Genomic DNA, 15,800 nt, shown 5'->3' on the forward strand with positions numbered 1-15,800 from the left:
CAAAAATCCCTCCATTAATTAGCAATGACAAACAAACCCTGAAACACAATTTAAAAAACAAAATATTGTGGGTAGTTTTCTTATTAATTAAACATGAAGCTCAGTGATCTTGTGTTATACAAGAGGAGATAACTCTCTTTTGACCGGTAGAGGTTTCTCTTGATCGTCACATACACATTCGTTATCTCTACAATATATTATTTTTGGCATGTCACAAGGGACTTTGCCAAAACAATCAATAAAATTCCTACATGGCAGCGCAGCCCTCACCACCACCGCTGAGACACCTGCAAAAACTCCACCGTAAAAATAAAAAAATAAATTCACATGTTAAATACCTGCATAAAAATATTAATTTTTAAAAACATAAATAAAAAAGAATTAAGAGACGGGGAAAAGAGAAATCAACTAACACGATGCGATGAGCAGGGAAGCGACAAGAACTTTGATCATTATCAAGTAATTAGAGATCCTAGCCATGCCTTTCAAATTTGATATAGAGTAATTAAATTGTTGGAGTGCATGTATCTGTGTATGATATTTGAACTTCAAGAGCTTGTATTTATAGGAGTTGCGTAGATATTAGGTTTCGGTAAAAATAAATCATTTGCATGTATGAATATTATATTTCTATGGAATTTAATTTAGTTTTCTTATTTTACAAACCAAGAGTAATTGTGATCATTACCTAATAAATGCAAAATATTAGACATTTATTGCAATCAAGAATATATTTTTTTGTTGTTTTAATTTGGATTCGATGATTTCTTGTGATCATATGGAGGATTTCTTGTTCTTTTTTTTTTTTTTTATCATTCTAATAGAGAAGGAATTAATTATTTATAAATTAAGATTATTGTTATGTGAAACTTTATTATTACTTGTCTATTTTTAAAAATTAAAAAAGAAAGAGAAAATTAAAAAAGAAAATATATCTCAAACAAATTATTTCCTTCCTTTTTTTTTTTTTACCTGATCCAATGGTGTCTTTTAGACAAATTGATTTTATTCCTTTTATGTGCTTTATCTCGTCACACCTAACATAAATGAAACATTTAAAATTAAATGTAACATTGGGAAATGAAATAGCCATCTACTTCTTCCAAGAGAACGAGGATACTAAAATATACATTAGTCATGAAGATTTGACTTGGAAGAGGTTACTTATGTTTTAAGAAAATATATTATTTATTTTTATTGCATGATTTATAATGAAAGGTTTGCTTAATTGTATGTTTTTTTTAAGTTTATTTTATACATGCCATTAATTATTCAAATTATTTTATAAATTTATTTATACGCTATTTTATTGTTAATGGATTAATACTCGTTTAATATCTGAATGTGAATTAAAAATCTTACAGCTCTATAATTTTTTAATTTTAGTTTTTTTATTTATTTTTCTTAATTTTTATTATTATTGTTATTTGTTTCTACTATACAAAGCTGAATAGAATGCTAAGCTTGACCCATGCGGGTCCTTATTTAAAAAAACTCTTATTATTGATCTTATTCCTACTTAAAAATATTAGGATAGGTATACGATCAATTTCTAAAACTATAAACTATATTAACTTGAATATTAAAATATAAATTTAATTAAGACATAACACTAACTTGACAAAACCTCATTAACTTATTTTTAAACTTATTTCAAGATTAAAAATATCATATTAGATTTATATTGATCTCTAAAAATAAAAAAAATACTATAACTAACTTTGGTGTATGATATTTTTTAACAAATTTTTTAATCAAACAACTTTTTTTTATTACTGGAATGAGTGTTTGGTGTATGGTGTATAGTGTTTTTTAACAAATTTTTATTATTTCAAGATTAAAAATATTATATTGAATTTACATTGATCTCTAAAAATAAAAAAAACACTATAACTAATTTTGGTGTATGGTGTTTTTTAACAAATTTTTTAATCAAACAACTTTTTTTTTATTATGGAATGAATGTTTGGTGTACTATATAAAAGTATTTTTTATTTATATTAAAATAATATTTTTTTATTTTTAATATTAATATATTAAAATCATAAAAAACACTAAAAATAATTATTAATTTGATATCTTTTTAAATAAAAAACATTTATAAAATGCATTAAAAAAACCATTACACTCCCAAATATATTATTACAAATAAAATATTTTATATAAATTTTTAAGTTGAAAACAACAATATCATACAAGAAGTTCAAATAAAATAGAAAGATTATAATTTTATTTTAATCTAAACTTCTAGTGTAAATATACTTCTAATATAAATATAATTTTTAAATATTGTATTACTTAATTTTAGCAGCAACAAAATTTTTTATAATTTAATTTTTAGTTAGTAACTCTTTTGAATTATGATATTTACCATGAAAATATTGCTTATAAATAAAAATATTTTGTGTATTGGATCTCATTTGACTGTTTATAGCTCTATTACATATACTTAGAGCAGAAGTTTTGTATAAATATATCCCCTTACTATTAAATATTTTGATTTAAGTTTTTTTTTCGAATAATATTTTTAATTAAATGAATTAATAGTAGCAAAATATTTTATATTTTTATGTTTTATTCTATAAAACATTTTACAAAAAAACAAATAAATAGAACTCTAAAAAATATTTTTTATAAAGTATTCTAGAAAAATAAACTTAAAAAATAGATATAAAAAATATTTCTCCATTAAAATTTTTAAAATGTATAAAAAAATAAATAATTTTATGCAAGATTTTATTTAAAATTAAACATCCAATTAATTAACTAATTTTTAATAATTAGATTATTTTTGCCATACATTAGCCATAAAACATCCTCTAGGCCTTGGGCCTTTGCCCACAACAAGCCAATAAGTCATCATGATCAATATATAATCCTCGTGGTGCCAAATACGACATCGTTCTACCATTTCCCCTTCAAAGCAACCTTAATTGAGAATTGAACCAAACCCTCAACCCTGTCCTTCTGCTTCAATGGAAGAAGAGAAAGAAACAAAGCAAGATGACCAAAACACCCTAGAGAACCAACCCAATTCACAGCCCACCATACTTTCCAAAAACGCAAAGAAGAAACTCCTGAAGCAGCAAAAATGGGAAGCAAAGAAAGCAGAGAAGAAGGCACAAATGAAGGAGCAAAAAAAGAAAGAAGGAGAGAGGAAGAGAAAAGAATGGGAAGAGAAACTATCAAGCTGTGCAAGTGAAGAAGAAAGGTTGAAGCTTATAGAGTCAAGGAGGGAGTTAAGGAAAGAGAGAATGGGGAAGAGGGCAGAGGAGAAAGAAGAGAAGACGCAGAGGCTTAGGAAAGCTAAAGAATCTGGTCAGAATATTGTGATTGATCTTGAGTTTGCTGATCTTATGACTACCAGTGAGATTCATAGTCTTGTTCAACAGGTGAGCTTTAATTTTATAGTGTTAAAGTTTAAAACTTTCTCGTTTTTAATAATGGTTTTATCTTTATAATGTTTGTGTTGGATTGGTTTTTGAGTAGGGATTGGTTTTGATAGTTGCTGGATTGAGTTTTTGGTTCAAATTATGATGACCCATTTGGAGAAATTATTGATTTCATATGTTGGTTCAATACGGGTTTGTATGGGAATAGAGCTGTGGTACATTGTTAAGAACTTTACTGTAATGCATAGAAATGGCGCTGGCGAATTTTTTCCCAAGGATGTGTTAGATTCATTTGAAGTGAGAATTGTTGCTAACAGTTCAGTTAAATTTAGTTGGCTGAATCATGAGGGTGGAGAAATGAGTGAATTTCTGTATTTTTGAGTTTCAACACAGCTCAGCTCGAAAGAGGTTGGTGATAACGTTGTTAAGACTTAAGAGGAATGAATTAACCCTGTAATATGGTCAGACTATTCGCACAATAGATAAGTCAGATTTATGGCATTTCAACAAAGTTTTTAATTTGCATATTTATACTAGAATTTTGGCTACAAGTTACTTGTGCCATTTGCAAGAAACTTTGTATTGAAGAGATTATTTGGTTAATTAATTGATTTTGTATTAATAGGCAAGAGTGTTGGCGGTTCAATTGGCATTGTTGGAGAACAATTGTGTAGTTGGTGGAAGGTATAGGGTTGTTTAACAAATGCAAGCTTATGCTTTTCAATGGCTGACTATTATACCATCACTATTTAAATTGGCAGATCATTTACTGTTATGCTGTGAATGGGAGATGTGCATCCCCTGGTCACCTCTGGTTGACTGGGTGCAGGGGGGAAATGGAGAACCAATTGCAAAGGCTCCCAGGATTTGATAAATGGATTATTGAGAAGGAAAGTCAATCATATATTGAAGCATTGCAAGATCAAAAGGAAAATTTGGTGTATCTTACAGCAGATTCTGAAACAGTGCTAGATGAACTTGATCTGAAGAAAATATATATTGTTGGTGGGTTAGTGGATCGGAATCGGTGGAAAGGCTTAACCATGAAGAAAGCAAATGACCAAGGAATCCAAACAGCAAAACTTCCTATAAGCAGTTACTTGAAGATGTCAAGTTCTCAGGTATGACTGATCTTTGTCTTGGCATGTGCTTGTTTTTCTTTCAAGACCTGAAATGTTGACTATGTAGATTTAATTCTGCTGTGCTCATTTTGTTTTCCTTTCCTTTTAGTTTTGTATCACTTGTGCATCAGAATCACCTTGATTGTAGAACATGTATTAGAGCAAACCGGGACTGGGAATGTGGCACTGCCATTACACAAAACTGCATGCAAAGAGGGCTAGTTTTAAATTTTCAAGGGGCGAGCTGTACTCTTTGCCATCCAATGTCTGGCAATGGTGCCCATAGAGTTTTGGACAGTGTCTCAATCCCTGAGAACAATGGGCTAGACTTAAATGATTATGGTTGATTGGTTTATCAAAGAGTGTTGGACAGGGTCTCGATTCCTGAGGACAATGGGCCAGACTTAAATGATCATGGGGTGACTGCTTTATCAAAGAGTGTAGGACAGGGTCTCAATATGTGAAGTTGTGCACAAAACACTTCTCTTTCCAGCCCATTGCTCCCAGGCATAGAGTTAAGATGATTTATTAGGAGAATTTTTCATTACAAAGGGCATTTTTCAATAAAAAAAGGAAAGTTCTTCACATCCGCAGAAATGCATTTGTTTCAAAAATTGATGTTTTCGTGGCTGAAGTAACCAAGACAACTCATTGATTCATTATCTGGCATCAAGGTGGGATAGGAGATTTTCCCCATGTTGCATTTCTTGTTGATTTGTACCCCAAGCCCACAAAATTCATGATCTTTCTCTGCTAACTCTTTGCTTCTTTGTTCATTCAAATGCAGGTACTCACTGTGAACCAGGTGGTAGAGATCCTGCTCAAGTTTGTGGAAACAAAAGATTGGAAAACTTCGTTCTTTCAAGTAATTCCTCAAAGGAAAAGAGGCGAAACTGATCCAGAAGAACTCGAAAGAGTAGATAGAGAAGAGTTGGAGGATGAAAATGAGCCATCCGAGAAGAAAAGGCAATGCGTTGAAGTTTCTTCTACATAGCAGAACTAACTTGAATAGTTGGGTTTTGATCTTTATAGACATCAACATTGTCAAAAGACAGCTCCCCGCCCCCCAAAAAAAAGGTTGCAGAAGACTAGTTATGTTTTTGTAAAACTCAAAATACCAGTTGATCTCTTCAATGAGAAAGCTTTTCCTTTAACTACATATGCTGCCATTAAAGTGTCAACTGGAATAGCCTTTTCCATCTTTTATTGGCCGCTAGCTTTCTGATGGACCAGCCTTCGCCAACCCTTACCTACGTCATCCTGTGGATGGGAAAAACAGTCAAAAGGTATCAAATGTTGATATAATAGTGTAAAAACATTTTTGGCATCTCGCTTCCATAGCATAGTGGTAGTGCGTTCGCTTCGTAAGCGAAAGGTCGCGAGTTCGATCCTCGCTGGGAGCTTTGCTTTTAAATTCATTTCCTCCCTTTGTTAATTAATGTCCAATCAGATGTTATTTTTTGTTCCTTTCAAAATTACCATTGTCTTTAATTTAAGATTTATGAATACTTACCATTTTCATTTTGTCATTAAGCTCTAATTAAGTCACAAATGAATATCATTGAAAATTGTGTTTATTATTGATTGCCCCTTCATTTCTTTGTATATTTCCAAGTAAAGTTGTTAAACCCAATTTATCCATGCCTAATTTATTTTATGATCAGGTCCAAAGTCCGAACTATGTGTTGTGTAAATTAAATGCTTTGTTTTATTTTTTTTAAAAATAATTAAAATAATGATATTTTACAAACTGAATTTTAACATTACGAAGTTAATTATGTAGTAGTTTAAGCAGTCAATTTCAACTTGAAATTTTTTCAAAACTCTATAAATGTTTTTGGTATTAATTAACCTCTCAGGCCGAGCTTGAAAGATAATATTTCATCTTTTTAGAATCGCTAAATCATAGCAATTAATATAATTGAAAATTAATATCATGAAGTTGCTCCAGAATTTGTACATGTACGAGGTCTGACCTCATGAGATCCAACTAATTAACTTAGGATTGATGAGATTAACTAAGCTTTGGCATTTCCCTTTGAAAGGGCTTATAATATAACGGAATTTAACAAAATCAAACACAACAACACATCAAATGTAAGAACAGAAATCAAGCACCTAATTAAGAATTGAAATATGCAAATAAGATGGTCCTAGCTAGCTAGAACTGTTCTATCAAAGCATCAAAGACACCCCATCGGCCTCAACAGAATTCAACTACCAATACATTAAACAACTTCTTCCAAACACTAACCTCTCTAGCAGCCTTCCCAGTTTTCTAGATCCATCTAAACAAGTAACAGCCTTACAATATTGTGGCATTGATCTCTTATTGATGCTGAGCAAATGCTTCAACGTTAGCCAATGCAGCAGAATGGGAGGAGCTAGCATTGGAATTAGCATCTCTCATAGTCATGTATCCAGCTCCTATAGCAGCCCCACCAAAGAATCCATGATGATGATGAAATGCTGGTGCATAAGCAGCACCAACCCCAGCCATTGTTCCATACTGATCATTATTATTATTATTACTATTCCTGGTCTTCATCAGTGGCTCACCTCTCATCGAGCCGCGCTCGCCCTCGAGCTCGCGGTATCGATGAAGATAGATGGTCAAGGGTTCGATGTAGTCATCAAAACCTAGTTTGCTCATTGCATAAAGCACATCCTCAGCTGTTATCGTCTTGCGTTGCTCGCGTTGGCAGCGTTCATTGGCTTCACTAGTGATGAAGCTAATGAACTCAGACACACATTCTTGGATTGTTTCTTTGGCATCATCAGAGATTTTCCCATGTGGGGGCAGCATCTTGCGCATGATCCTGATAACATTGGCTATTGGCATGAACCTGTCTTGCTCCCTTACAGTACATTCACTGATGTCATCAGTGGTTGTATGAAACTTGTTGGTGGTGCTGTGGTTGATCTCAGCTAGCCTCATGTTGATCTCTGATGATGATACCAGATCCAATTGTATTAATGATAGTTATTTCAAAGGGATATGAATGAATATAAATATTTCTTGGAAATCAATCAATCAATCAATGGCTAACCACAAACAATTCCATAATTAATGATTTGTGATTCCCAATTCGTTTTGCAACAAAACAAGAGAGAGACACGAAAGAAAATAAATATTTCTTGGAAATCAATCAATCAATGGCTAGCTAATGAATTTTATTACGTTTATAGGCACAGCTTCCCATAATCCCATTTGATCAGGTTTTAACCACTTTTTTTTTGGTGTGGCTATTTAATCTGCTATTTTTTTTGACAAATTAAATAAACCTTTTTTTTCTATAAATAATATATATTTTTAATACGTTATCACTTGATTGGTGGATTTCCTAACTCAAACAAGCCAAGAGACAAGAGAGTTAATTTATTGTCGAGATAAAAGTGGACAGAGACAAAGGCAGCAAGCGTTTTGAATCCTGAGACCGGATGCATGGAAGCCACTTGTTTCATATGTTGCATGACTAATGCGTGCCACTTGTGCATAAAGCTATGCGTTTACCATTGTTGCTATCATCACGAGCCTCATCAGATACCTTGACCATGACACTATCTAGCCATCTCACTTCAGAAGATATCGAAGATAATCAACATAGATGATTGAGAAAACATGATATCTATATGCACATGGATATACACACCTCAAATTAAGCCATTGAGAGATCGAGTTTGCATGCCATTTGATAAACCAATAATTTATGGAAAAGAAGAAGAAGCAGCAATCACATGAAAAACAAATTTTTGAAAAGAGAAGATACATAAACTAATCAAAGTTAACATGCGAAAATGAACGCGCGCAGTGCATGCATGTACATATTTATCTTCTTGCTTAGAGTGAAAGCAGAAACTGAAAAACACTTTCTTTGCATGCAAGATCGAAGATGATCGATGCGGACGAACAATATATATATATAGGTGTTACAACTTGTCTTCTTGAATGATAAGAACTTACCTGAGCTTGTGTTGGGGAGCTTGCGGTAGCCATGAAAGCCTCCACGGTCCATTTCTCTGTGGGAATTAAAATCTCTTGTTTTTTTTTTTAAGCTCTAACAGAATTTAGAAATTAGTGAAATTTGGATGAGATTGAAAAGAAAAACAAGGGCAAGTGTCAATATTTATAGAGCCAAAGAGTGGAACGACTTGGGAAAGGGGCGATGCACACGAAGGATCCTAGAGCTACAATTGCTATAAAAGCCTTGAATTTACTTGGACCAGACAGAGAGGAACAGGCTTTTAGCCTGTCAACAGCACAACGTTGGTATCCCACGATGACAGACCAGAAAAACAGGCACGCAAGCTTGCTTGCTTGGATATTAGTGTTGTTAATTAATTCACTCCCTCAACGCTTGCATTTCAGCCATTGGCCCTGTTCATTGATAATGCGCGCAAAGCATGGCTATAAACAGATCCGGTCCGCGCAGGGCTTCATGTCCATACAAGTTAAAAATCAACTCGATTATTGATAAGATTATAACAAGGTAGAATTTAAGTTGGAAAACCCATTTTAGAATCACCTGGATTCATCTCAATTTTGAATCGAGCCCAAGTGGGTTCATATGCTTGGATCTCAACCTGGGGGACTTGGCATTGGGTTTTATTAGTGTTAAAATTAGAAGCGAAAAAAAAAAAAAACTGAAAAATCAATTAAATAAAAAAAATAAAAAAATAAACCGTTTGATTTGATTTTATAAGTCTAAAATTACCATTAAAAAATAAGTTTGATTTGATTTTATAAGTCTAAAATTAAAAAACCTCAACTAAACCAAACCTAACCGATTTAGTTAAAAAATCAGATCAAATCAAAACCATGACCATTAGAAAGTAATATATATATATATATATATATTTAATATAAAATATCCGAATTGAAACCGAACTGAATAGAACCAAAACTAATTGGTTGAGTTTTTGTTTTTAATATAAAATAATAAAATTGTATCAAACCAAAATTGGTTGGTTGGAACTGTTTTGGTTCGATTTCAATTTTATTTTTTATATTTTATAAAATTTTAATTTGATTATTTTTATAAATAAAAACTGAATTTTCTCAGGTAAAACTAATAAATTGTTGCTTTAATTGGTTATGGAAAACAACCTTAATTATTTAAGCAATGACTTACATAAATGGCAACAAAAGAAATGAATAAGAAAATCCATCACGCTTGAATAAAATAATATCTAGTATATTAACAAGAAATCATCATTAATTACACAAACAATATTTTTCTATTTTTTAATGCATAAAATTAAAAAAGAAAAAACATAAAAATTGGTCCCCATACACTTACATGTACAAAAAAAAAATGGAGAAAAAAGAAGAAGCAAAAGGTGATTGAAATCTCTTGATCTTCACTTAATCAGAGGCTTCATGGAGGAAGTAAAGAACGGCCACCAGGATCACTGGAATAAGAAGTATCATCAAAGCAGAAGGAGGTCCCAAAGAATCCATTACCAATGGAGCAAACAAGAGAATAGCAGCAACCATCAAGAGAACCATTGTTGAACACGTTCCCCATCCATAATCTTCTTCCATCATGTTGTTGAACATGCATCAAGATTCACTAAACTTGTATCAGAATAACAAAACCAAGACTGTGTAGAGTGCAGAGTACTTTGTAGGAACAAGGAGCAGCAGCAGAAGTTTTGTGGGTGTAAATCCAATATATCATCGAATGATGAAAAGGGAGAGGAATATATAGAGTTGCATGGTGGCTCTTGGTGGAAGGAGGCAACGGTTGGCTTAAATGGTAGGGCACGTTGCCATGCATTTTGTATTTACAGTTAATTACAATTCTCTTTGTTTAAGGGATTAGATGAGCCTATAACTTTTCTGTGTATGGAACCACTTTTGAGCCCCTTGTAAATATAAGATTTTTTCGGTTCAATTTTGTGTTTTTTATTAATTAATTAATCAACATTTTTTTTACTATTTTTTCACCTTTTGATTTCAATATATTAACTGTTATTAACTTTTTTTATGGAATGTTCCTTGCGACACATTTTTGTTTTGTTTTTTATATTCTATGGTTAATGAATGATATCTTTTAACCAAACTTCTATTTTATAAGCTAAATTTATTCTTATAATCTTGCCAATGCAAGTTAAATCCACTAGTAAAAGAAGTAATGATATTTAAGTGTATGTATGATCTTATGATCTTTGTTAATTGGGTAAATTTAAAAGAAAAAAAATATCAAGTTCACTAATCTAATTATCCCACCAAATATATATGACTGGAGCTATAAACTTCATTGGATCGAATTATTTTTTTTTTTATTTTGTTATATAATAAAAAATACAAAAATTGATTCATTATTCACCCAATACTAAATAATAGAATTAAATAAAAATATTACATTTAAAGATGTATTGAAAAATAATCAAAAGATAAAAAAAAACTACGTGACTAAGAGAAAACAATTAAAAAGATATATATTGACATGGTTTAATCTTCATATAAATATTTGAATCAACCTATTATTTTATATTATTTTTAAAATATCAAATATTAATTATAAATAAACTTAAATTTTATTGTAATATAATGTAATGTTTGGTTACAATTTAGAGAGAATAAAATGGAGACAGGGGAGACCAAGAAAACATGTTTTTTTAATATATTTTTATTTTGAAAATACAGATTTCATCTCAAAATTATCTCAAATAATTTTATTTTATGTATCTATATCTGTTTTTTCAATTATATATGTACTTTATGTTATAGGACAACCAAATACAATCTTTGTTTTTTATTTTTTTCAATAAAAAATGCTTGGAAAATAGAATTGTCTTTTAATTTCCTAATTGATGATTTTTGATTTTTTTTTTCTCTGTTTTTCGAGCTCGTATTTTCTGGATCAGAAAAATAAATGAAGTTGTTTTTGTTTGGTCCCAAATGTTTATATGAGATTGAAATTTAGTCCTTTAACTACCCTATGGAAGGAGCCACAACCAACAATGAAAAGGAAGTTATTTCCCTCCACTGCTTCAATTTCCATTATCGCTCTCACTTACCCCACTACATCCAACAAGGTATGCCACTCAAAACATTTATTCTTAAAAAATTCTCTCTTTCTTGATTTAGTACTTCACTGAACTATTACCATGGCATCATTTTGATTTTCATCAACTTCTTTAGACTCATTTTATTCAAACAAGTCAAATTTCTCTGTAAACCCACTTCGTTTCCCTGGTAATTCTGCACTTTTTTCCATTTCTAGTTGCATCCATTTGATCACTTCTTGGAGTAGATTTAGTGTTGTTAAGGCGTCTAGAATCCAAACTGAATTTTCTGAAAAGGACCATTTTTTGTCACTTGCAGACGGTTTGGCTGATGAGAATGAGCAAAAGGACATAGATTTTAAACAGGTGAGGAAAATTAAGTATAGGGGTGATAAGAAAGGGACTAAAAGGGAAGAGGTTTTTAAGTTTGGTTATAAAAGGAATGGTAGAAGATTAGAAAGGGAGGATCTTTTTGTGCATGATGGTGATTTGGATGCTAGTTACTCTGTTATTGGGTCTAATTTGAGCTTAGAGAAATGTAATGATGTTTTGAAGCGGCTTGAGAAGTGTAGCAATGATGGAAAAACTTTGAGGTTCTTTGAGTGGATGTGGTTTACTGGGTAGCTTGAAAAGAATGTTAATGCTTACAACGTTGTTTTTCGAGTGGTGGGTAGGAGGGAAGATTGGGATACTCTGAGAGGATGATCAGGGAAATGAGTGAGAGTTTTGGTTCTGAGTTGGATTGCCGAGTTTTTAACGCTCTCATTTACTCGTGTTCGAAACGGGGGAATGTGGAGTGGAGTAGGAAATGGTTTCGTATGATGTTGGAACTTGGGGTTCAGCCAAATATTGCTCCTTTTGGTATGGTCATGGGGCTCTACCAAAAGGATTGGAATGTTGAGGAGGCAGAATGTGTTTTCTCTGAAATGAGGAGTTTTGGGATAATATGTCAGTCTGCATACTCTGCAATGATCTCTATTTATAGCCGTTTAAGTTTTTTTGACAAGGCAGAAGCGGTTATTGGCTTGATGAGAGAATACGGTGGTGTTAAATTTGGAGAATTGGTTGGTTTTGCTTAATGCTTATAGTCAGCAAGGAAAGTTAGAGAAGGCCGAGCAGGTGTTGGTTTCTATGCAAGAAGCCAAGTTTTCCCCTAATACTGTTGCATGCAATATATTGATTATTGGTCATGGAAAGGTATCCAATATGTTTGGTGCGCAATGGCTGTTCTTAGGCATCCAAAATACTGGATGAGAGCCTGTTGAAACAACCTACCGTTCTATGATTGAAGGTTGGGGTCGAGTTGGCAATTACAAGGAGGCAGAATGGTACTACAAGGAACTCAAGCGGTTAGGATTCAAGCCTAATTCGTCCAACTTGTACACTAATAAATTTGCAAGCTCAGCAGGGGGATGAAGAGGGTGCTTGCAGAACTCTTGATGACATGCTGGAGATGGGGTGTGCCAGTATTCCTCAATCCTTGGAACTCTTTTGAAAGCATGTGAGAAGGTCGGAAAGATTGATAAAATCCCTCTACTTTTGAAAGGTTCGTTCTATCAACATGTTATGATTAACCAGAATTCATTGCTTATGTAAAAAACCCATTGGCTGATGAGGTTATAAAAGTGCTGGAGGACAAAAGGTGGAATGATCCGGTTTTTGAGGATAACTTGTATCGTTTGCTAATTTGCTCGTGCAAGGAGTTGGGCCATCTTGAGAATGCTGTTAAGATATACACTTTGATGCCCAGATCTGATGGCAGGCCAAATTTGCACATCTCATGTACTATGATTGACACTTACTACTATGAGTCAATTTAAAGAGGGAGAAAAGCTTTATCAAAAGTTAAAATCTTCTGGAATTGCTTTAGATGTGATCGCTTTCAGCATTGTTGTAAGAATGTATGTCAAGGCTGGATCCTTGAAAGATGCTCTCTCTATTCTAGAAACAATGGAGAGGGAAAAGGATATTGTTCCACACATTATATGTTCTGGGACATGCTTTGCATTTACCAAAAGTGTGGAATGGTGGTTAAGTTAAAAGATCTGTGTTGCCAGATCTTGAAGAGTTGAGTTGTTTGGGATCAGGAGTTGTATAATTGTCTCATAAACTGCGGTGCTCGTGCTCTTCCAGTTAATGAACTTTCCAGACTTTTCAATGGGATGCTTCAGCGTGGTTTTAATCCTAGTACTATCACCTTCATTGACATGCTTGATGTTTATGCAAAGGCTGAGCTTTTCAATAAAGCTAGGGCATTGTTCATGATGGCTAGAAAACGAGGTTTGGTTGAAATACTCTCTTACATCAAGACTTCAAGAATGTGGCATAAACCATACACTCTATGCAATCTGATGGTTTTTCAAATTCCCTCGATGCCTACAACTGCACATTGGACGCCTATGGGAAAGAAGGTCATATGGAGAGTTTTAGAAGTGTCTGTCTTTCAGAGAATGAAGTAATCGGGCTGTGCTGCTGACCATTACACACACAACATTATGATGAATATCTACGGAGAGCACGGATCAATTGATGAAGTTGCAGGTGTGCTGACAGGACTCAGAGAATGTGGACTGAGACCTGATTTGTGTAGCTATAAACACTGATAAAGGCATATGGAATTGCTGGAACGGTTGAAGATGCTGTGTGTTTGGTCAAGGAAATGAGGCAAAATGGGACAGAACCTGATGAGATAACCCACATCAATCTGATTACTGCATTGCAGCAGAATGATAAATACTTGGAGGCTGTTAAATGGTCTTTGTGGATGAAGCAGAGGGGACTATGAAGTACACACAACTAAAGTACATATAGTTTTCCCTTTTCAATAATCTCTGCATCGATGACTCTCCACAGTCAGAAAGAGCCTGGGCATGGATCCTACTTGCTGTATCTGATGTTTTGCAACCCAAGGTGAGATATTACTCTCTACGTACTGCTACTACCACCTCTCCTGAAATAATCATCCACTTTGGTGATATATGAGAAAAGTGGCTCTAATTTTTTTCTGTCCATTTTATTCGTATCTACTGTTTGTGTACCAAAGAGACAGAACTGGATGCCCACCAAGGTTCTTTTAGACTGATTACCACTCTTTCATCTGATTTCAGTTGGGCATGGCTTGTGATAAATTCATTTAAATGATTGATGCAAATCAGAACAATGGCAGGAAGTCTTAGTTAACTGTCATTGCTGATGGTCACGCATATGTTAGTGTGCTGATTTCCTGTTTTTTATAGCTGCCACAAAACTTGTTTCCTTTCCAGAAAGATAAAACCTTTTCTTGTTCTTTCATACTGTATATCAGGTATTTTGCTTTCATCCTTGATCAAGGGAAGTACTTAGCTGATAATTATTTGTTCTACTACACAGTCTTAAGATTCTGGACAGTTTGGGTGAAACTGGCTCTTTCCCAAACTAATAGACGATGTTGTAAAAGGTGAAGAATCCTTGCCTGTCTTGCTCTCAGAAGATGGTTCTGCAGAAGTGAAAAGGCCAGTTGATAAATCAACATTGAAAACTCGAATGATGATGTGGATATCACAGAGTCAAGAAAGTCACTGCACCAATTATTTCTGCTTTTAGAGTTTCAATCTTGTGCATTCTCTCTGGGGAAGTAATGAGATTCAGTGAGATGTTTGCATTTCTAAATTATATAGTTTTTTTCCCTGTAAACCGAACTGAGTTAAATGAAACATCAATTCACGAAAGGGACAAGAGGAAATAAAATGTGTCCAAGAAAATGTCTTCTGTATCAGTAATTAATTTATATTCCTGCCCATGTTCATATCAGAAAATAGAGTTGTTCTTTATGCTTTGGCACGTCAATTACAAGAAACTATGATTTTGCAAGAGCCATGTCATTTCAGACTCAAATACTACTAGTTTAGCAACAGGCTGATACATGGATGGTTTTTACTTGCATGTGCTTCCCTCATTTTGTTCTATTTACCGTAATTACTATCATTAATGTTGATTAGGGTTAGATTTACATTCCCACATCATCCTATAACTGGTGCGCATGAGAGGATCCAAAGGGGATAATTTGCTTAGTTCTTGCCTGTGCATTAAATGGGTCATTGCTGTTTCTCAAAATATAACCGAAGTGTGAATTAAATGCTTGATCTGTAGCCCTCTCATCTGTATAACCAGACTTGTATGTCTCTTCTCTGGTGTGTTGTTGGCATGGCTAATGGTCCTAGAATCTTTTCTTTGTTTCTCATGGCCTTACTGATAACATCATCCATATTGGTATTTCCATATTACATTCAACCAG

General features: G+C 33.3%; 1 protein-coding gene, 1 non-coding gene and 1 pseudogene across 3 annotated transcripts; all 3 read left to right on the forward strand.

Moving 5' to 3' along the window:
- The first annotated feature begins 2,891 nt into the window (after nt 1-2,891).
- On the forward strand, nt 2,892-5,670 carry LOC105136480 (tRNA (guanine(9)-N1)-methyltransferase-like). 2 transcript variants are annotated; one of them, XM_011041855.1, is made up of 3 exons: nt 2,892-3,392; nt 4,154-4,513; nt 5,301-5,670. In XM_011041855.1, the coding sequence occupies exons 1-3, from the start codon at nt 2,976-2,978 to the stop codon at nt 5,505-5,507; spliced, it is 984 nt and encodes a 327-aa protein (XP_011040157.1). In that variant the 5' UTR covers nt 2,892-2,975; the 3' UTR covers nt 5,508-5,670. The 2 variants fall into 2 exon arrangements, with proteins under 2 accessions (XP_011040157.1, XP_011040158.1); XM_011041856.1 differs by having other exon boundaries at nt 5,296-5,379.
- Nucleotides 5,671-5,844: 174 nt separating this feature from the next.
- Nucleotides 5,845-5,916, forward strand: TRNAT-CGU (transfer RNA threonine (anticodon CGU)). Its single transcript has one exon. It is a non-coding gene; the product is annotated as a tRNA-Thr (tRNA).
- A 5,544-nt stretch (nt 5,917-11,460) lies between these two features.
- On the forward strand, nt 11,461-15,297 carry LOC105136546 (pentatricopeptide repeat-containing protein At4g30825, chloroplastic-like; annotated as a pseudogene).
- Nucleotides 15,298-15,800: the final 503 nt, after the last annotated feature.

Source organism: Populus euphratica, unplaced genomic scaffold, assembly GCF_000495115.2.
Source record: "Populus euphratica unplaced genomic scaffold, PopEup_1.0 scaffold142.1, whole genome shotgun sequence".
Lineage (NCBI taxonomy): Eukaryota > Viridiplantae > Streptophyta > Magnoliopsida > Malpighiales > Salicaceae > Populus > Populus euphratica.